General features: G+C 46.1%; 1 protein-coding gene across 2 annotated transcripts; it reads left to right on the top strand.

Moving 5' to 3' along the window:
* Positions 1 to 880: 880 nt before the first annotated feature.
* Positions 881 to 21511, top strand: ATP1B4 (ATPase Na+/K+ transporting family member beta 4). Of its 2 annotated transcripts, none has more exons than XM_077887451.1 (8): positions 881 to 1138; positions 5338 to 5608; positions 10080 to 10208; positions 10471 to 10575; positions 14075 to 14271; positions 14915 to 14971; positions 17414 to 17509; positions 18249 to 21511. In XM_077887451.1, the coding sequence occupies exons 1-8, from the start codon at positions 1076 to 1078 to the stop codon at positions 18408 to 18410; spliced, it is 1080 nt and encodes a 359-aa protein (XP_077743577.1). In that variant the 5' UTR covers positions 881 to 1075; the 3' UTR covers positions 18411 to 21511. The 2 variants fall into 2 exon arrangements, with proteins under 2 accessions (XP_077743577.1, XP_077743576.1); XM_077887450.1 differs by having other exon boundaries at positions 882 to 1138; positions 5338 to 5620.
* Positions 21512 to 21940: the final 429 nt, after the last annotated feature.

The following is a 21940-nucleotide window of genomic DNA, read 5'->3' as shown; positions in this document are numbered from 1 at the left end:
TGCTGGTTTTCTTGGTTATGTATATGCCCAGAATCTCATTATTTGCAACATTCTCAGCCACCTGGGTATAATGGTAGTGGTGGTGGGGTGATTTGTTCACAAATTCCATTCAAGCTTTTTATCCACCCAGGCTCTGGTGGGGTGGGCCAAACAGACCGAAAATGCTATATGCTGTTTTGGCTCTTTCTACTAATTTTTCTTTTGTTGGATCCCACTTTGACTTCAGGAGTTATATATGTCTGGGAAACTGACACTGCAAAATTCTGGCCTGTTCCCTGCCCTGATGCTAGGGGATAAATATAGATCTCAACCACTACAGAAATGTGGCCAGGATTCCAAGGGGTGTGTGCATGAGGGGCAGTGACTGATGGAGCCATTCTGTCACGTGGGCTAGCAAAAGGCTTCTTTATGTCCAAGACCCTCTTTGGGGAGGGGAGGGGTAAAGCGGGAGCCTGGCCTCTAAAATCAGAATGCATAATCCACATTTCAAGGGGCTCCTACATTGACACAAATAAGGAATATTGTAGGTGGTTCGGTGTGTGTGTGTGGGGGGGGAGAGCAAAGGGAATCTTTCCCGACACCCTAGATCCTTTTGCATGAGATCAGTCTTATGAAAAAAGAAAGTTATTCCCAGCCATGTCCCCTCACCCCCAACGCCCACCCACACCCCACCTCCTGCACACGCTGACACTCAGCTCTTAATGGAAAAGAACACAACCTAAGATTTCCATTGGGCCCATAGTACCTCGGGCGCTAGAGGAGGGCAGAGGGCGGGTGGAGACATGAGGTGAGGGGGGTGGTGAGTCGCTCACCCTCTCACCCTCGTGACCCAGAATATCTCCCCCCTCCCTCTAATGATGAGCTTGCTTTTCCATAAGGGCTTTCCTTTGATTCAGGGAATGGGCCAACCAATGAGAAAGGGGCATGTTAGATTATTTTGGGGAAGGGCTCATGCCAGGAGGGTTCACTTTTACTAGGCGCCAAGTGTCCCCAGCAACCAGTGTCTCCTGTACCAGCAGAAGCTCCAGAACTCTCACCCCTCGCCTGCTGCCAAGGCGTTGCCCACTGAACAGCCATGAGAAGGCAGCTCCGGTCCAGAAGGGCTCCGGCCTCTCCTTACGGTTATCGCTACAGACTTGTGAGTCCCGGGGAGCAGACTATCCTGCTGCCCCTTTTGAGTGGGGTGGGTCGGGGGTTGCATAGGTCTTGGCTGATGGCCGCTTCTCCTTAGCCTGGGCAGGAACAGCAAGGTTAAAGGAAGCCTATCATTTCAAGATCGAGCAGTGGCTCCTGGCATCCCCATTGGACTCCAAACTGCTGCACTGAAGGAGGAAGCCCCTCTTCCCAGGGAACAAAGACAGGAAAGGGGAAGATGCCAAAGAATATGCGCCTTCTAAAATTTGGGGGATGAGGGTGGGGTGGGGGGCGGTGTCTGGAATCTCAACAAACAGACCTTTTGGAGTCTGGGAGTAGAGGTTTCAGTCGGATAGCAGGAGATTTTGCCAGGAGCCAGGGGAAGGGGAAGAAGGAGCGAAAGACACTGCCCACCCAGCTGTCTCAATCCCTTGGGGTGGGAGCGTCTTTGGAACCCAGCTGCTCTTTTTCTAAAGCAGAAATTCCAAACTATGGCGAAAATCATAGAATCATAGAAGCTGGGAGGAATCTTAGGCATCATCTCTCCAGAAGCCCTCATTATGTAAAGGAGGCGGCTGGGGCTCAGAGCGCAGGAGTGACTTGCAAGTTAGTAAAGAGCCACAGCGAGAACGCCAAGTTTCCTCACTTCTAATCCTGTGCTCTTTCTATTATATGTGCAGTAGGCAACTCCCTAGCCCTCTGATCCTCCACCACCCGTTGCCAGCCCGCCGGCCACCCCACTCTGACCCCCCACACACATGCACACGGGCACACACACGCCTGCACACGTGCACACACACGCCCCTCTGCTGTCGCCATTTATCTCCAGGGTGCATTACAGATTTCTCTGAACCCACAGTTTCTTTGCATTTACTTTGCTCTAAATCGTTAATATATGCCACATGCAGTCCTGTTGTGGGGTGGGGGAGGGAGTGTAGTTTGAAATCTCCCCCAGAGAGGGCTGTGATCTGAGCCCCAGGAGGAAACAAAGCTTAATACACTCTTCTCTGGAAATGGCTGCTTATATAACCAGGGAGTTAAGTAGAGACTGTCAACAGCCAGCAGAGGAAAACACAATCCTTCTAACCCCACATCAACCTACAGTGGGCTTCTCTTAACTTCTCAGCCACACCGTGTAGAGTCTTTTTTTTTTTCTCCCCACATTCCCAGAGTCCCTCCCAGCTTTCAGAGCAGTCACAACCTGTAGGACACATAGAACTATTCCTTCCTTGGCTTCTTTTCTTTGTAATGTTGCTAAAGCGTTGTGTTCCATTTCAGTTATTTGTCAAGTGCATCAGAGGAGCTTGCCCTTTATGGGAAATACTTGATTTTTAATGCGTGGGAGGTGATCTTGCCCTTTATAGGGAATACCTGATCAAATTTTAAAAATTATTTAATGCAGTGATTAATTGTATGCTAATTTATCTTTTAAAATTAACCAACCATTCAAATGTTTACAGAGCGTTACTCAATGCAGGACACAAATTTATCCTTTGGGTCATACTGTTTGTTTATATGTTTATATGTTTGTATATTTAGAGTGCTCAAAATGGAGCCACCCTCTGCCCTTCAGACTCTTCCCTTTTAGGGCAACATGATGGCCCCAGCACACACCCACTACTATATTCCAGCACATTCACACATGCTATCACATGAGGGCACTGCCACTTTAGGAAACGGGCAAAAACAGACCCTCTCATTACCAGAGGATTCCCTACAGGATTCTGTTAAATAGTTGCACAAAAGTGCCTCTCTTGTACAATATGACGTTCTCCTATCTCTGGAATCAGAGGAGAGGGGAAAAGAATATTTGAGGTTCCTGAAGCTCAGGCAGTGTGAGAGCCATGGGGAAATTAGCTCGGAGAAGGTTAATTCTTCCCGGGAGGGTAAGGCTTTAATGACAAGCCATCTTTAATGGGATTATCATGAAAGCTCATATCTACAAATAAGATCAGGTTGAGGCCGAGGCCAGCTGCCTCCCCTGTGGAGCAGAGGTGCAGGGCAGGCACGCAGGCGACAGGGAGAGAAAAGGAAGTTGTCCAGAAGATATAAAAGGACTATAAAACCGTTCCACCTCAAATTCTCTGAGCTCCCCAGTTGCAGTAGATTGTTTGGGGGCCGTGAGGATTACCCACCACAGTGCACAAGACTGTTGGAGTTAGGACGCCCAGCTTTGTGAGAGCAATTTCCCTGGTGCCCGGGTTCAGGTTTTAAGTTTGGCAGTTATCACCGGGGCTTGTTCAGTCTCCACTGGTTAGCTAGCTGTGGGTCCCCATGCTGGGGGGTTAGGGAAGATCAGCTCTGCCCCCTGGGTGCTCAGAGTGCAGCCTGGGAGGTCAAATGTGTACCTGTGTTCGCACATGAGTGAAAGAGATTGAAGAGCATTTATTAGTCCATTCAACACTGAGTGATACGGGTTATCCTCTTGAGCCTGGTACCGTGAGTCCACGTCAGGGTCAGAAATCCTTGATTATGAACACCTGCAATCTCTCAGCAACACAGAATCGAACAGTGTTGTGCTCCATAAATCTGTTAACCACCTCGAGGCACTTGTGCTCAGTGTGACAGAGGAGAAATATCACGGTCCGGGGTAACAAGACACACAGGTTCTGAGGCTGTCAACTTGATCACAAACCTGCGGTGTGGCTGTAGCTACGGCCTGTCCTCTCTCTGGGCCTCAGATGGACAAGGGAATCTCCAAGGTTCCTGTCAGTTCTAATACGGTGTGTGATAGACAGCCATACATTGAGGGGCTCCCGGTGGTTCAGTCAGTGAGGCGTCTGCCTTTGGTTCAGGTCATGGTCCTGGGGTCCTGGGATGGAGCCCTGCATCAGGGTGGGGCTGAGCAAGGAGCAGGGAGCCCGCTTCTCTCTCTCCTGCTCCCCCTGCTTGTGCTCTCTCTCTGCCAAATAAATAAATAAAGTCTTAAAAAAAAGAAAGATGTACATTGATACAAATTTGAGAGCAATTCAAGAGTGCTGATGATCCAGAGCGAGAGAGTGCTGGGCAGACTGAACGCCGAGAGCAGAGCCTTGTCATTCTGTGTCACTTTTACTGATCCTGAACAATCCAATTTTCTGAGCACCCCCCTCCTCCATTAATGGCAGCATTTTTAGCTGAGTGTCCTCTAAACGGCCTTTGAGGAATCAGGCAGGGAGGGGGCAGCATGGAGCCCCTGGCCTCTGGCACTGGACACATCCAACCCCAACAGGTGCATAGGCCCCGCCACTCTTCACATTTGGACAGCAGAGAGAAGGGAGGGTGGCCTCATTTTCTGCTGCTGCAGTGAGCCTTGGCAGATCCACAAAGAGCAAAGCTCCAACTCTCCTGCCTGGGGCTAGGACGCATTTGAAATACCGTCGGTGAAGTCTGGGTTTCTCTTTTTTTGCTTAATTTTCTTAGAACCACTCAGAGAAGATTACTGTTTCAGATCTCAAGGGCTGCAATCAGTCAATCAACAAATATGTGCTGAGCACTAACTGCGTGCCTGGATTTTTGCCTAGGGTATAGGGTGGGGGTGGGGGTGAGGGAGACTCAGGAAGTATCAGTTGAGGTTCCAGACCTCAGGTAGTCTGTTCAACCAGCTTAAGGCAGGCAGAGGTGCCAGCTCAGGCAGCAGTCAGAGAAGCAGCAAATAAACCCCTATGATTTGCTTCTGCTAGGAAAAGAGTCTAAATTTCGAGGAGGGGTACAGCCTCTGGCCTCTCCTCCTGCTGTCTGTCCCAGGCTACTTTTGGCTACAACTTGGGATGGTCAGGTTGAGCTCCTGCAAGTAAACAGGACAGACGAAAGAGCTGGCTTGGACTCAGAATTTGCCATGGTGGACTCGAGTCTGAAACAACCCCGTCCTCCCTGCTGGGCTCAGCTCCGCCCTGACAAGCCAAAGTTAAGCAGGAGGTCGAGGCCCCAGGATGGAGTGGTGACATAGGCAGTCCTAGGGGAAGAGCCCAAAGGCCTGCAGCTGAGAATAAAACTTACACCTCTGTGGAAAGAATATTGGGTCAAAATGGGTCCTAGAGAGGCTATTTCCTCCAAGAGTGGAGAGAAAGAAAATGTGCCTCTTGTAACAATGGGTGTGTGTACAGGGAAGCGGAAATTTGAAGCATCTCCGAATATCGAGTCGTTTTTCATTGATTTTCGCTGGTGGGATGTGCCATTGGAAATTTTTCTCAAAAGGAGGACTGTGTTTTGTCACCATTCCAGGACGATCAAGATGAAGTGAACCAGAACTACTTAGCAGATGAAGAGGAAGAAGCTGAAGAAGAGGCTCGGGTGATGGTGGTACCCGATTTGGAGGAGGAGGAGGAGGAGGAGGAGGAGGAAGAGGAGGAGGAGGAAGAGGAGATAGAAGAGGAGGAAAAGGAGGAGGAAAAGGGTCAGGGTCAGCCAACAGGCAATGCCTGGTGGCAGAAATGGCAGATCGTGAACGAATACCTGTGGGACCCGGAGAAAAGGATGTCTCTGGCCCGAACAGGTCAGAGTTGGAGTAAGTCCCAGTTGTCCCAATGCCCCAGTCGGGTGTCCTTTGCTTTTGGCTTGGTGTCCAGGACTCCTTTACCATACGTTGGATGGGCTTGTCTGCAAACTTCTCTTAGATTTCACGTGAAGGGCTCAGTGCCTCGGGAAATGCCTGGACTGCGGGCAGATCCCTTTGGAAGAAACTCCAAAATAGGTAAACAAACTGGATTATGGAGCTGAAAGCCACTGGGCTCAACTTCATTTGCGATGCAGAGAGACAGTAAGAATGAGTTGAAAGAGCACAAGGTTTTTTTTGTTTTGTTTCGTTATGTGTTTATTTATTTTTGGTGTCTTAAGTCCCACCCCCTTCACTTTCTATCTGTGTGACCTTGGGCTCATCATTGACCCTCTCTGAGCCTCGGTTTTCCTCACCTGCCAAATGAGGGCAACAGTCCCTACCTTGTCTCTCCCCATATGATCAGCCTGAGGTCCCCCGTCAGATGCTCCAATTGTCAAGTTGAAAGCACAGTTGACCCTTGAACGACACAGGTTTGAATGGCACTGCTCCACACAGGCGGTTGGTTTGTTTGTTTTCTTCCCACAAACACAGCATAGTGCTGTAAATATATTTTCTCTTCCACAAGATTTCCTTTTCTGTAGCTTACTTAATTGTAAGAAGACCATATATCATGCATGCAACGTACCAAATACGAGTTAATTGACTATTTCTGTAACTGGGAAGGCTTCTGGTCAATAGTTGGCTATTACTAGTTAAGTTTTGGAGGAGTCAAGAATTAGACACAGATTTTCGACTGCACGGGGGTTAGCACTCCTAAGCCCCGCACTGTTCCAGGGTCAACTGTACTATGCAAGAGACTATTTCTAGGATGTGAGACCCCAGTCCCCGCTAACTTGACTGGGGGTAGGGGGTGGGGTTTATAAAATCTCATCGTTTCACCCAGTAATGTCAGAAAAGGAAAGCCAGGAGGGCTGCCCTTGGCCCTGGCTGGCTTGTGTGTGTTTTAGGCTCCCACGGTGTACACAGAGAAATTAGGTTTAAAGCGGTTGTTTCTGGTGATTACGGCTGAGCCCCCCGTAGTGCTCCATCAATGGCAGAATGGCACCCCTAGCTGTGCCACCTTGTACCACACACTGCCACCACTTCAACTTCACCACTTCCCCAGCATCCCACTCTCTGGGTCCTACTCACCTCCTGAACAATTAATGCTGAGCCTTCTCCTCAGGAGATTTAGCCTGTGGTAAAATTCACACTTGCCACACTCTACGAGGCTCAGAAAAGGAGCAGCTGCTGGTTTGGCATTCAGTTAGCCCACAGGAGAAGGACAAAATAGATGACTCTATGGATGAAATAAGAGTCCTCTAGTGTCCACGGTCTAGGCTGCTAAAGTTGATGGTCATGCCTTCCAAAGGCTCCTTTGGCTGAGAATTCTCTCCCTCCTAGTTTATGTTTCTAATTCAGCTCCATCAGGGTGAAACGGCCAGCCCTCCCTTCCTGGAATTAGGAATAGCAGGTGTGGGGCTCTGAGCAACACCCACCTCCCTTCACCCCTCCCCAGTTCCCAGCCCCACCCCTGCCTATCCTTCAAGCTCTCAACTGGAACAAATGTACCATTCAAGGAACATTCCAACGTTCTGGAAGCTGCAAATGCTGGACACTCACTGAGGCTCCAAAGGGGGGCACAGCTGTTTCTCCCTTGCCTAAAGAAGACTGGGAAAACAGGCCTTGTGAAATGCAAGTGTGATTCTGGGAGAGAGAGAGAAAGCTATACTTTAACCCCTAAATAGCCAGCCATTAGAACTTCACCAGATGATCTGATCCACACTGTCCCTGTGGAGAATCATCCATAGGCCAAAAGAGAGTGATGGAGGAGAAAGGTTCAAGTGCCTGGGGAAGATATGACAGTGGGGACACTGCATGGTAGGCCATATCCAGGCCTCTGGATGGCAGGTCTCAGGAGAGTCTAGGAACTCAGGCTTCTGCTATTGGGCTATGCCTGGGCAAGGGTCATGTGGTGATGTTAATGCCTAGGCCACCGAGCATATGCTTTGCCGCCCTCTTGCTTGAAACTTAGGTGCCCACTTGAGCATTTACTAACCCTATCCCAGCCTGCACATAAACATGACCAACATATTCACCCAGCCTATGATTATATTCTGGGTTTTTCCTTTGGTAGCTGGGCAACTTCTATTTTTAGGAACTATCTGTTATTTTATTGGATACTGACAAGAACCATATGAGGTAGTAATATTATTATCCCCATTTTACAGATGCAGAAACTGAGGCTTAGAGAGGGTAAGTAATTTATCTAAAGTCACACAGTTATTAAGTGGCAGCACTGGGATTCAAGCCCAGGTCAGATGAACACCGGGGTTTGTTCTCTTGCCAGACCACACTGTCTTCGTGAACCGTAGTGATGAGCGAGGCCCTGATGGGTAGCGTCTCAGAACCTGATGGGATGTTTCGGTGGGAGGAATAAAGAATGTGGATTGTGGGTATCTACTATAGCTAAGATACCCTGGTCTATCCAAGCTTGGGTAAAGTATTCAGGAGAGACCCCTGGATTACCTAGAGGAGTGACCCAAGTAAAACCTGAACATCCAGAGCAGAAAAAGTTGGAGGGATCAATGGGTTCCGAAAGGTATGGTGCTTGATCTTTCTTGGTGGGGATGGGGGTCGGGAAGCTGTGTTTGTTAGCCTATCACAGACTTCAGGGCACAGATTCCTGGGTAAGGCTCAGGGCCCTCCCCGCTAGTGCCATTCTCTCCTCTACACTTCCTAGCCACACATCCTAGGCAAGATGGAAGATATCCCCAATGGAATGTACCTGTATTCTATTGCTTTCCTTTCATCCCTGAAACTGAGTCTTCTAGTCCCCGAGGATGGGTTCCAGCCATTGACCTGTCCCCAGGAACAGGGATGGGGGTTTAGGAAGGAGGAGGAGGCCCAGGACACAGCACATTGGGGCAGCTGGTGGGCAGTAGCCAAGTATCGCAGGCACACAGGCGCGGTTTCTTCTCCAGGGATTCCAGCTGAGTTCATGTGTCCATGTCCCAGTTCTGCCTCAGTTCACCTTATAAAACATCAAGGCTCCATTTTCAGTTGGATGCCTGAGGATCTTTTTTCTCCCTTCCTCCGTCCCTCCTCTCCCCTCCCCCGTTTTGGTTAATTTTATTTGGTTCATGGTTCGATTTAAAAATTTATATTTGGATTCAGTTTTGGGTACAGCAAAGTTATGTACTTTGTTCCGGTTTTTGGTTCGTGATGCAGTTCAAATCTGTCGTTCCAACATCATGTTAGTGCTGTGAGTGGAGCCAGATATTGTTGCCTGAGAAGGCCCCAAGGAGGACTTGAAAAGTCCTCAGCAGCTGCCTCGTGCTCATTCACCTTACTCAGCACTGCCTCATCTTGGGGCAAACATGATTCCAATACAGCCCACGGAGGAGGGATTCACACTGCTGTGCTTCTGGTCCCACAGCAGTAATCATATTAATAAGAACAGTGGTGAGGTCCTGCCGTTTAAAGAGCACTTGGTATCTGCCAGGCTCTGTGCTATGCTATTTAGATGCATCGTCCAATGCTAAGAAGGAAGTCCTACTGTCGTCCTCATTTTACAGATGAGGAAACTGAGGCCCAGAGAGGCAAGCAGCATGTCCAAGATGAAACAGCAAAGCAATGGTAAGGTCAGGATAGGATGCAAGCAGAAGCGGAATTTCAGATATTGTTAGGGATGTATTTCAGTGTTATGAGGTTAAGTACTAGACTTGTTCCCATTTTGCCTGTGAGGACTTGGTGGGGTATAGAGAGGTTCTAGAACTGGCCCAAGCTCACAGGCAGAGCTCACAGGTAGCAAGCACCAATAATGAAGTACACTTTCTTCCTCCTTCCTTCCCTGTCATGTGTTCTTTATGGAAAGCATGAGCCACTCAAACTTTTGCTAAAGATGAATATGACTTGAAATAAGTAGGGTGAGGACTCACTTTGCCTTGATTAGAGTAGAGGCAAGTCCAGCGGAAATTAATCAAAAGTTTGAATTATAAGCTATGCAAAAAGAAATGCTGTTTTCATCACCTGCAAACACATATAATCACTGGAGCCAAGCCGCTAGGACTCTTCAGGGCACCTGCTTTAATGAGGACTCCCAAGCAATGTGCCCTCTGCAGTATGTTCAACTCCACTCCCCGGTAATCTTGCTCATGGCCATCATCTGTTCCACAAGCCCTTCCATCGGAGATGCTGTAAAGGTACACACTGCAATCAGACCTCCGACACGAAAATTCTCATGAATTCCAAATTGGTGAAATTGGAACAAGCAAGGACATACTGAATCTGGGGAGTGTGAAAAAACAAAAACAAAATAAAAGCTGTCTCATTTGTTGGGGTGGATTCTGGTTCATGAGTTCGAGTGAGGAGGCAGGCAGAGCTTGTCGGCAAGCGCTGACCACTCTCATCTCTGATTATTCTGCAGGCCTGATCTTAGTCATTTACTTCTTCTTCTATGCCTCCCTGGCCGCTGTGATTACCCTCTGCATGTACACGCTCTTCCTGACCATCAGTCCTTACATGCCGCCCTTCACCGAGAGGGTGAAGCCTCCTGGTGAGTGCCCAAGTGCCCTGTGCTGCCCAAATTTGCTGGAGAGAAATCTGCTTGCACCGCATGTTCAGCCTCAATTAACTTTGGCTCTTCCCAGTAATGACTTAGGGATTCAATCATTAAGAGTAAAAGTAAAATGGTATTTGGCAAATTATGGTCCTTTTTATTTTGATTGCCTGGGGCGGGTAGTGATTTCATGGGAATCGATACAAAAAAATTATCCCAAGAATGGGTTAATATATCCAAGACTTGTTTTCATTGCCAGGAGTTATGATTAGACCCTTCGCCCATAGCCTTAACTTCAACTTCAACGTTTCTGAACCTGACACTTGGCAGCATTATGTCATTAGTCTAAATGGCTTTCTCCAGGGTAAGTAAGTGCTTCTGAGTGGGGGAAATCTCTTTGGAAAGGTGATGGGTTGGGTGCACGGGTTGGGGTGGGAGGGATCAAAATTCACAGTTCACCAGAAATCCCACTCTTACTAACCCCAGCCCATCCTGGTCTTTCCCTACTATGCATCCCTCTCAGCACCTGTATACACAATCAAAACTGTTCTAGCTTGTGATCGTATGTTGTCTTGAAAGCACATAAGCCAACTCTCCATTAAGATGCTTAGTTCATCAGGGCAGAGAACTTGTTTTTTCTTAAACATTCGCGGGCACCTAGTTATGTTCCGGGCACATCCAGATGGCTCAATGATGATCAATTATAAAAGATCATTCCATGGGAGTGGGTAGTGATGAGAAAAGAAGAGTGTTCTCCAGCATGGGAAGATTCCTGCTTCCTATACTCTTTCAAGGTAAGAGAATTCCTTTCTCCTTTCTCAGAGATGGGCCATCTTGATGGAGGAGAACAGGGGTCTTGATTTAATAGCATCCCGGCAGGGAGTTAGAGGAAGAATCTCTGGGTGACCGTCACTCCAATATTTTGATAACAAATGTTTGCAAGATGCCTATCTCTGTAGGGTCATCAGACACACTCTTGAGGACAAATGAGTGGTTTTTTGAGAAGCCCTTCCACAGACTGAAAACCAGGGAGCAGTTTGGTTAAGGTTTGACACGGAGCACACAGGCTCTGTATCGATCCAGCTATCAGAGAGGAGCCCCAGTGGATTAACATTGCTGCACCAATTATTTGTGGAAAAAAGCCAGTTGGATTGGTTTGGTTGTCCCTTCCTGGCTGAATTGGTGGGGCGTTGGGGGGGGTGGGGGAGTGGAGGAGGGGCATAGGGGGCAGTAGAATGTGCACTGAATTAAGAGAAAAACAATCTCTTATGTGATGGGAAGCGCTATGTAAATGCATAAATTTTGTCTTTTTAAAAAAAGATTTTATTTATTCATGAGAGACACAGAGAGAGAGGCAGAGACATAGGCAGAGGGAGAAGCAGGCTCCATGCAGGAAGCCCAATGCGAGACTTGATCCCGAGACTCCGGGATCATGCCCTGAGCTGAAGGCAAACGTTCAACCACCGAGCCACCCAGGCGTCCCTTGTCATTTCATGCATAGAAAAATCCACCATCAGGGCGCCTGAGTGGCTCAGTCGATTAAGTGTCTGACCTCTGATCTCAGTTCAGGTCTCCATCCTAGGGTTGTGAATTCAAGCCCCGCATTGGACTCCACACTGGGTGTGGAGCCTACATTAAAAAAATCTACCATCTCTATTCTACAAACGAGGCGACTGAGGCTCAGAAAGGGGAAGTAACATGATAAAAGTCTCCCAGCAGCCGAACCAGTGTTTAAACCCACATCCGTGGTTTTGACACCCTTGCTACTGGAAGTGTAGTCCAGGATCTGCAGCAACAGCATCCCCTGGGAGTTTATTAAAAAGGCAGGCTCTCAGGCCCCACCCCAAGGCCTGTGGAATCAGGACTGGCACTTGAACAACAGCCACAGGTGATCTGTATAAACTTTAAAGCTTGAGAAATACACTGCTTTTTGTAATTGCTTGCTGCCCTATGACCAGGAGTTAGAAACTCAGCTTTATTATCAGTTATGCTCAGTGTCCTTTTGGGTAAGTCTGAGTTTCAGATTCCTAACCTGTGAAATGAGGGGAGCTGGGTCCTTTCTGAGTCCATGTTGCTCCTTTTTGAGCTCAAAAAATGTTTTGGGCATCATAGCCAGCACAATATCTTCTTTTCTTTCAAACTGTTTGTGAACTATTACAAGCATGTTGCCAGAATCTCTGCGGAGGAAATCCGTCTGAGAAGCTAGAGAAATACCAATTCTGACCTAATGACAGAGATGGAAAACATTAGGGAAAGCAGTGGGTTTTTAGTTGCTACGTGTAGATAGCATGCCCTATTTAAAAGGAACACATCTCTGAAATAGCATCCCAGAGTATCAATTTCATTCCCAGGAGGACTGGGATTTTGCAATAAGGGTCATGCCCATGTCACATTATTTTTAATGGAACTACCTCAAGAGAAACAACGAGCACGTGATTAGAGCTTCTATTTAGAAACTTATTATTTGAACATAGTTCTTGTGCTAAAAAAAAAAAAATTAAAACAAAACCTTGAATCAAATGTAGCTTTGTTGAAGGAAAAATAAAGACTTAACCATAATCAGAATTGATTTAAAATTCCCAGTTGCTTCTTAATAATATTAAACTGGAGTCACAACCTGTCTAGATGCAGACCCAGCAGTACATTTGGAGTTTCACCACTGGTAAATCGTATAGGTACACAATCTCCTCTGATAAACTAAGTGGCTAAGAACATGAGTGCAGGAGGGCTGGACCTAACAGGACTAACTGGACTCCGTCGTTTAACACCAGATTGGAAATAATGTAGTAATTTCCAAAGCCCAGTTCCATGGCATCTATCTGGTAGTCCAAAGAGTGAGCTCACAGATAGCCCCCTTCTTTTTTTATTTTTTTATTTATTTATGACAGTCACACACACACACACAGAGAGAGAGAGAGAGAGAGAGAGAGAGGCAGAGACACAGGCAGAGGGAGAAGCAGGCTCCATGCACCGGGAGCCCGACGTGGGATTCGATCCCGGGTCTCCAGGATCGCGCCCTGGGCCAAAGGCAGGCGCCAAACCGCTGCGCCACCCAGGGATCCCAGATAGCCCTCTTCAACTCTCTTTCCCGATGTGTATACCTTGGACACATGTGACGTGAACTCTGAGTGCCTCGGGTCTCGACAGACAAGATCTCACCTTCTCACCTTCTTGGGGGAGACCCTACATCTTATCGTTGGTTTCTGTCTCTCAATCTAAGCTTCTATTTTGCGGTGCTAACTTCCCTCTGTAAAGGACCAGAAGCTGGTTTTTCTTCTCTTTCTCCCTCTTTCTCTTCCTCTCCCTTCCTCCTGCCCCACAGCACACACTTCTCATTTTCTTGCATCAGGTGTCTCTTGTGGACCTCACAGGAGATGTGTCCTAGACTGACCTTAAAGAGATTTCACCCAAGAGCTTCACTTCCTTATATAAGCCCCACTGTGACACGATTCAGTCCCTCTTCCAAAATCTGTCTGCTACGTGCCTATTCCTCTTCCAAGAGTAGAAGGAGCAGCCCTCCAAGATTACGATGTGCCATAGCTGAAAAGAAATAAGGGAAAATGGCAGTTATAAAGTGGCCAGCACATGACCCGGCGATAGATATTCCCAAGTGCAGAGGGAAGGAGAAGCAATCAAAGTGGGCCAAGGGGGATGAGCCCAAAAGGTTTCCAGGAGAGAGGCTGATTGATGGAGGGCCTTGGGCACCGATCCGGGTCACAGAGCCTAGGCCAGGCCAAGTGGGCTTTCAGAGGAGTACAAGCAAGCTGCAGACAGGAAACTAGGGAGGAGGACTACTGGAAACGTGGCCTTCCTCTGTAGCACCTGTCTAACGTACCCTTTTGCCACCCACACGCTCACCTTAGGTTACAATGACAGTCTTCAAGAGGAGATGAATGTAGATTGTCCCCCGGGGCAGTACTTCATCCAAGATGGCGATGAGGATGAAGACAAGAAGGCCTGCCAGTTTAAGCGCTCCTTCCTCAAGAACTGCTCTGGCTTGGAGGACCCTACTTTTGGCTACTCTACGGGACAGCCCTGCATCCTTCTAAAGATGAACCGGGTATACTGGCCTTTGATACTCCGGTGATAATAGGTGGATGAGCTGGGTAGGAGGGCTCTGGCCACTCCATTTCTCTTGGGCTCTGTCTCCACACACTGCAAGTGTGGTCACTTTTACTGACAGCATCGGTAATACAAACAATGGGACAAACCTATCAAACAATAATACCTTTTTCTCCCTGAGTACTTCCTATGTCCACTCTTCTCCCCCATCCCAAACCAGCCCTTGATGCCCTCTGTCAGCAATGAGGTCCTGAGCTGTTTGCAACAAGGGACTGACATGGTGGCAGTAGGGAGGGGCAATTCTTATAAGAAATACATTTTCTTCCTCTCTTGCCATGCCTGAGGTGTGGTAGAGCCTTCCCAAGTACATACCTCTTCAAACCAGAAAGTTCTTTACATCTTCAGGGTTCTCTGTATGAACATCAGGTAACAGTGTAATGAGTAAGCTGAGCTGCGCAACTCTGAAGATATTTTGCATATTTTGCTTTTTGTGATATTCCTATGAGGGCAAAATAGATTACGTTTATGCCTAAGGAAGTGGTGGCTTCAGGGGGATTTAGAAAAGTCCCATTTTCACTGTCCAATCCGTTTTGTTTTATGATGTGACGACAGTAACAACAATGCTGGTTTTCCTTTGCTAGATTGTAGGCTTTCGTCCTGAGCTTGGGGATCCTGTGAAAGTGTCCTGCAAAGTTCAGGTAAGGTGCCTTTTTGAGTGAGTATGGCTAGCACATTGGTTTTATGCAAAAAGGTGGTTCATCCCTTCCAAGGGCTTCACTATGGATGACTGACTGGCTATGGGTTAGGGAAAGGGTTCATTTTTTCATAACTACAAGTCCCTTTAGTACCTTCAGGCCTTCTTCTTGCCAGAAAGCATTCAATTCGTGTGTGTGTGTGTGTGTGTGTGTGTGTGTGTAGTGTGTGTGCGCGTGCGCGCGCCAGTTTATACCTGTGAAAGCCAAACAATGAACCTGTTAGGGGCCACAGCAGGGAATGATAATGTGCCACGTCATTAATTGGGATTCTGTTTACACTTTTGCTTTTAGCTCTAATTACTTTTTTCTTTGAACTAAACAAACAGATTTCATTAGAGCCATTAGTCCCTGCTTTTAAAACAGAATTTCACTTTTTGCAGCAATGACCAGTGGCACTGCGTGTTGCAATAACAAATGACTACAAGGGAAGTATAAACAGAACTCCATTAATATGCTAATCAACTGCCCTTCGAGGGGCCATTAACTCCTATCTCATCTGCACCAATTAGCTCCTTTGTAGGAAGAAGCCCTAGATCTTGGGTTTGCTTCTCAAACTGGAAGTGGTAGCTCCCTCCTGTTTCATAACATCCACTGTACCCCCAGCCCTGGACAGTTGTCTCACTAATGTGTGAAGCCAGGTAATCCCATTCTTAGTTCTAGAAATACAGCTCAAAACTCCAGTCTTGATGGTGCTAGATCAGAAAGCAGCAAGAGGCAACATTCATTCAGCAAGCATTTATTGATCACTTATGATATACCAGGTACTTTGCTAGGTGTTGGGGGTGCCAAGATAAATACGACTCTGTCTCTGAAATCAGGGCAAATATTACAGCTGCTATGAAAAGTGCAGTGGGGACACTGAGGAGGGAAAGGTTAGTTCCACATGGGAGGTGCTGACGCTGAAGATGAATGTTGAAAGGTCAGGATATGGTTTGCCCTGTGAACAAGATCGAAGGACATTCATTCTGTTCACATGTACATGAGTATGTGTAAATATACACACATGTGAGGTGTGACTACAAATTAGTGGAACTGATTCCACGGATTATTCACAAACGTGAACTGCATCGCTTTCTAGAAGAATATGTAAGTAAATCATAAAGACCAACACAATCTTAAACTAGTATATTAATTAGCTTGAGTCCTGCTTATAGTTCTCTAGTAGAAGCCATTTTTCAGCTGACATAGAACCTTGCTGAGAACTGTCCTTTAAAACGAAAACAAGAAATATTAAGAGTCTTTATACATTCTATAATAATCAACTGGTCAAAATCAACACCCACTTGTGGAAATAAAGCAGGATAAGGTAATCACTAGAATAAATTAAGGAGAGCTCCAATTATACTAGGAACGATTACACTGTGTTGAAAGAAGTAATCACATGACCCCAGTGAGTGATTTGCTAGTAGTGATGCACTGTCTGTCCCTTATCAGCCCCCAGACCTCTGCCATATAAGGCAAGCCTAATTCATAGGCAGAAAGGTCCGTCCCCTACCTGACATGATATGATGAAGCTAGACTTATTTATTTCATCTTTCCAGCCCTGGTTCCCTCTTGCTCATCCCCCTGATTGCCTCTATAGTAATTAAGCACTATAGAGAACGTGGTCAGAGACATGAGTTTTGGTGGGCCAAACTTATGGGATGTGTCCCTATACATCAGATTCCTGTGCATCGGTCTGTCTGACTTCCAACAGAACTGAGCCCACAATGTGAAGGTTGTTGTGGCATGGAATTTATTAAACATGTTCTTTTTCTTAAGATTTTATATATTTATTTGAGAAAAGGATTGCGTGTGTGCACAAGCAAGGGTTGTGGAGGGGCAGAAGGAGAGGGGGAAGCAGACTTCCCAATGGGCAGGGAGCCCAATGTGAGGCTCCATCCCAGGACCCCGGGATCACCATCTAAGCCAAAGGCAGGCACTTAATCAACTGAGCCACTCAGGTACCCCTACTAAACATGTTCTAACTTATACCTGCCTCAAAGTCCAAGACTGGGTGCCAGCCCCAGGATGATTTTCTTGGAGAGGGGCTGGCATGGTAGGCCCTCTTGCTAGAGCAGCACCAGCTACTGCAAGCCCTCTGGAGCCCTTCTGTCTAGGTCCCCTAGGAGCAGTACAGAACTATATTGAGCATGTTTGGCCTCCTCAGTCTAGGCCTTCCATTCAATATTCTTGGAACTGAAAACCAAGGCACAGTCTCCCTCTGGAAATGCTCTGGGGATATAGGTGTGGGGTAAGCTATGCCCCATTCTGCTTTCATGGGTCTTCCTGGGACAGTTGGTTGTGGGTCACATGGTGAGTTCACCTGGGGCACAGGCCCCTTGAGCTCAGGCTTCAACCCACGGAGGGACCCAGCATCCCACATACACCTGCTTTTACTTACAGAGAGGCGATGAAAATGACATCCGATCCATCAATTACTACCCAGAGTCGGCTTCTTTTGACCTTCGCTACTACCCTTACTATGGCAAACTGACTCACGTAAGCCTGTATCCTTTTCAGTCTTTGCTGTCAGAAAGGGCTCAGAGACAGAGGAAGGGCTGTCTGGAATCTCTGAGAATTAGGGAGCAGCATTAGACAGCAGGATGAATAGCAGCTGGCCAAGACCAGGTGCTACCTCTACCAATTCCTAGTTTAAACGCTCCTTTCCATATCTGAAGGAATCCCAGATATGGTCTGGCCTCACTCCTTCAGTTTACAGACGGAGATTTTAGGCTTCAGAGAAAGTGACTTGCCCAAAACACATAGCTAATTAGCGGCAGAGCCAGGAGCAGACAAATCACTGTCATTGCACTCCATTACACCCAAATAATCACACCTGCCTGTTTCTCCCAGGTGAAGCCTTGGGGTAGTGGTGGTGGGTCATAGAGTGAGGCTTCATCTTTAGCAGAAACATTTGAAAGATACTAGTTCTGGTTTCATTCGTGGTTTGATATCCAGAAAATCATATCACATAGACTTAGAACTGGTTTTCCCCAGAGGACAATCAGACATCTGACAGTGACTTACAGGAGAAACATGCCATTTCCCCACTGTCCCAGAGCAGAGAGAGAGCATGTCAGTGGCTTTAGCCATTTGCGACTTGGCCTCATAGGACTCACTCAGTTCCCTGTGTGAGGATTATCCCATCTTGCACTGAATATCTGATCGCTTCTATCCTGTTACCCACTCCACCCCCTCCCCTCTTCCCACTTAGGATTCATTGTTCTTCCACCTACAGGTTAACTACACCTCCCCGCTGGTGGCAATGCACTTTACAGACGTGGTGAAGAACCAAGCAGTGCCTGTACAGTGCCAGCTGAAGGGCAAAGGCATCATAAATGATGTCATCAATGATCGTTTTGTGGGGAGGGTGATCTTTACTCTGAACATAGAAACCTAAGAACTGTGCGGGGGCCTCCTGCTTGTTCTGTTTCTGTTTATTTCATGTACCCCTGGTAGTACCTGGATTCTTTTTCTTCGATCAGGACACAGCCAGATGGACACCTAAGACAGCAGATCATCTTTCCTTGCCTTTGACATATGTATAAAATGATACTGTGGGATTGATTTTTCAAAGGTAGTCTCTCCTGATGACAAATAGATGATGTTAATTTCCTTTCCCCGCGACTTAAAACTAAAACCCGTTCTTGCTGCTAGAAGTCTCACCATAGTGTAAACATAGTATCTGATAAAATTCACAAGAGCCATGAAGGAGAATTGCTATGATAATTTTAAACTCATCGTGTTTTGTAAAATTTTGTTGTTTTTAGAGGTGAGAGTCCTCCCAATCAGGCCGATAAGTTTTTTTTTCTTTTCTCAACCTGCCTGGCAAGTTCCTTCCCTGGGAACCACCAATCATATCAACTTGGAATACACTCAGGGCTACCATACCTAGAGAACTCTATATCTAAGGGTGCTTGAGGAACTGGCTGCCTCAAATGGGCAACTAAATAATACTGATTTGAAGACTAGGTTATCTTCAACTGGGCCAGAAAGCAGTGCTAACTGGATATTGTTCTGGAATAGAAATGAAGACCTTTCCTATGACTTTTCTGGGAGGTGGGGTCCACAGCAATTGGGGAGAATACCTACCATGTGGATGTGATTGGCATTTGATTCCTTGCTCTGAGGTGTGGTCATCCAAAAGCAAACATTCCTGCACACAGGTTTCTTTCAACTTCAGGCAAAGGAGAAAGCAAGGAAGATCTTCACCTGTTAATTATTCTTGGGCTATTTGCTTGACAGCAGTATAATGTTCATTGAGATCATCAGGGATGGGCATGTTGGTCCCCAGCTACAGCTCTGGGGATTGAAATCTCAGTCTCTTCCTACTGATCCATCGTAAGACAGAAAGCTCCTGCCAGGCCACCCAAAACCCAAGGCCCACTGCCAGCGTTTCATTTGCCTAGAAAACGATAGGAGGCAGATAGTAATTTAGCACTATAGAGATCCAGGTTGTGGATCAGCCAGGCTGCTTTGTCTTATCTTTGGCCATGCGACCATTCCACTGCTTCTTAACACCTCCACCAGGGGGAGGGCTGGGACAAGGAGAAAAAGTGAGCATTAGAGCATTGCATAGTGTCTCAGGGTCCAAAGTAAGCTTAAATGCCACCTAGAAGCATCCAGAGTCTGAATCTCCTCTACAATGTTTATCTTCTCCCAAAACAGGGAACTGGCAGTCTGGTAGTGAAGACAAACAAGCAAAGAAGTAACTATGAACTAGTATGACAAGTTATAAAACTAGTATGTGGTAATGCCATGGGAACATGAGGAAACGTAACTTGAGCTGAGAAAGTAGCAGAGGAAATTTCACATGCAAAGTCACAAATACGAAATACCATGGTGTGTTTGGGTAACTGGGAGCAGTTCATGTAACTAGAGTGTAAGGAGCTCAAAGGAATGGCCAGGAGTGGCAGGGGATTGAGCTAGAAAGGTGTACAGGTACTGAAAGAGGACTTTGAATTTAATCCAGTAGGTGAAAAGGTGTCATCAAGGTATTTTAAGCAGGGAAGCTCTGTGATCATATTTACACTTTAGAAAGAGCACTTTGGCAGCCACAGTGTGAAAAATGGGTTGAAGAGGGCAAGACTGGGGAGTGGGCAATGAGGGAGAAGAAGGAGTCAAGAATGGATCCAAGGTTTTGAACTTGGCTAGAACAGGTGTGATGGTGATATTGTTGATCAAGACTGGGAATACAAGAGAGAAGCAAGATTGGAGAGCAAGATGTGATCAATTTAAAGCTTGTGATTCCTATTGGTCAGACACCCATGTGGAGATGTAAACATAAGTGGAGTTGGGGAGAAGGAAATCTGAGAACAAAAGCAACATTTGCTTAAGTGAACTCTCTTAAGAAATTCTAAGCTATTTGATCTCGGGGAATTTGAGCCAGTTATTTAAACACACCACACCAATCTAGTCTCTCAGATAGTGTTTTTCTCTTCATTTGTGGCAGAAAGCACTGTGGCTGCTCTTTGGAATCTCCTTCCCACTTTCCAACTCTTGTCAACAGAGTAGAAGGGAGCTGACCTCTATTAACAAGTGATAAAATATTCGACAGCAGATATGTGAAAAATACAAACAACAAAACTGTCTCCTCCCAACCCCTGTCCTTATCAAATTCAATTTTCAAAACTAATCTTGAAAAAGAAAGAACAAAATACCTGAAGATGATAACTTTAAAACCATTTCAAGATTACTTCAAGTAATCAAACTCTCAAGATTCAGTAGTAAAAGATAATAGAACATTAGATCTGGAAAGGATATTAGAGTGTTTAGAGAAAACAACCTGCATTGCATCTGACTCCAGGTCCAGTGCTCTTTCTACTCTGAGCTGCTGCTTACCAGGAAGTACCATCTTTTTAAAAATCAATGGATGATATCCCAAACATTTTGAAACATATGTCAAATTTGGGTTAGAATAGTTAACATTTCACAGGAATTCAATTACTGGTGCTATATTTTATACATAATACATTATCCTGTTAAATGCGTTGACTATTACACAGACAAGGAATTATGAATCTTTTGTCATACAGTATTTCTCATTCAGTGGAATCCATTGTATCCACAGTTTCCAAGCAGTATTGAATAGTACTAGGATGGTTTGGGTTGTCAGCTGGGACATGAAAAAAAATAGCTTTATCACACAGAACTGGATATTATAATATATACTCACTAAAATGGAATTCTAACAGTTCAATAAACTTCCAGTGGATTAATTAAAATCATCCCCCATACTGTATCATACCAAGATTTGATTTGCATACCATCTGTTGCAATGCACTTGGCTTTACTTTATTGTCAATGAGAATTACTACTTCCAAATGCCTTCGTGGTTTTGTCCATGCTAGACTTATGATTTCACACCCCCTCCGAAATCATTATCCTAAAGTAACTTTCCTTAGGCATCTATTTGCTGGGAATCTTCATGTAGAAAACATTATTATTGTATTGAGGAATTGTTGACAACAATAAATTGAAATAAAAAAGAAGTGTATGGTTTCCTCTCTCTAGACAGTACCACTGATTTTCCCACAGGAATACTGGGCAGCCATGTGGGTGGAAAACTTGACAACTGACAGCCTATTAGTTTAAAACTTTTTTCTTCTTCTTCCCTCTATTTTTTTTTTTTTGACTCTTGGGGTTTAACCACAGAAGGATGAAACTAAAAGTTGTTTCGTTTCTGAGCATTTTTCCTTTTGTAGTCTCTATGCTCTGGTTTCACGGAAGACTACTTTGTCAGAGCAAACTTCCTTTCTTCATCGAGTCCTCGTGTAAATTGTTCCATTTGTTTGTATAGAAAAAGAACACCAAGAGAAACTTTGAGGTGGAGAGAAGGAACCAATATCCAAAGAGAAGCTGCAATTGCTTGATGAAAGCCTGGCTAAGTGATTTTAAGGCACATCTGGCCACAAATGGTCTCCCAGAGCA

This window comes from Canis aureus, chromosome X (assembly GCF_053574225.1).
Source record: "Canis aureus isolate CA01 chromosome X, VMU_Caureus_v.1.0, whole genome shotgun sequence".
Lineage (NCBI taxonomy): Eukaryota > Metazoa > Chordata > Mammalia > Carnivora > Canidae > Canis > Canis aureus.
The sequence above is the reverse complement of the archived record's forward strand: the minus strand, read 5'-3'. Positions and strand labels throughout refer to the sequence as shown.

Bases quoted from the DNA above. Each gene is read 5' to 3' on its own strand.
- ATP1B4 (XM_077887450.1), top strand. From the start codon at position 1,076: ATGAGAAGGCAGCTCCGGTCCAGAAGGGCTCCGGCCTCTCCTTACGGT. The intron at 5,621-10,079 runs GTAAGTCCCAGT...ATTATTCTGCAG, and splicing joins CCGAACAGGTCAGAGTTGGA to GCCTGATCTTAGTCATTTAC. The intron at 17,510-18,248 runs GTAAGCCTGTAT...TTCCACCTACAG, and splicing joins ACTATGGCAAACTGACTCAC to GTTAACTACACCTCCCCGCT.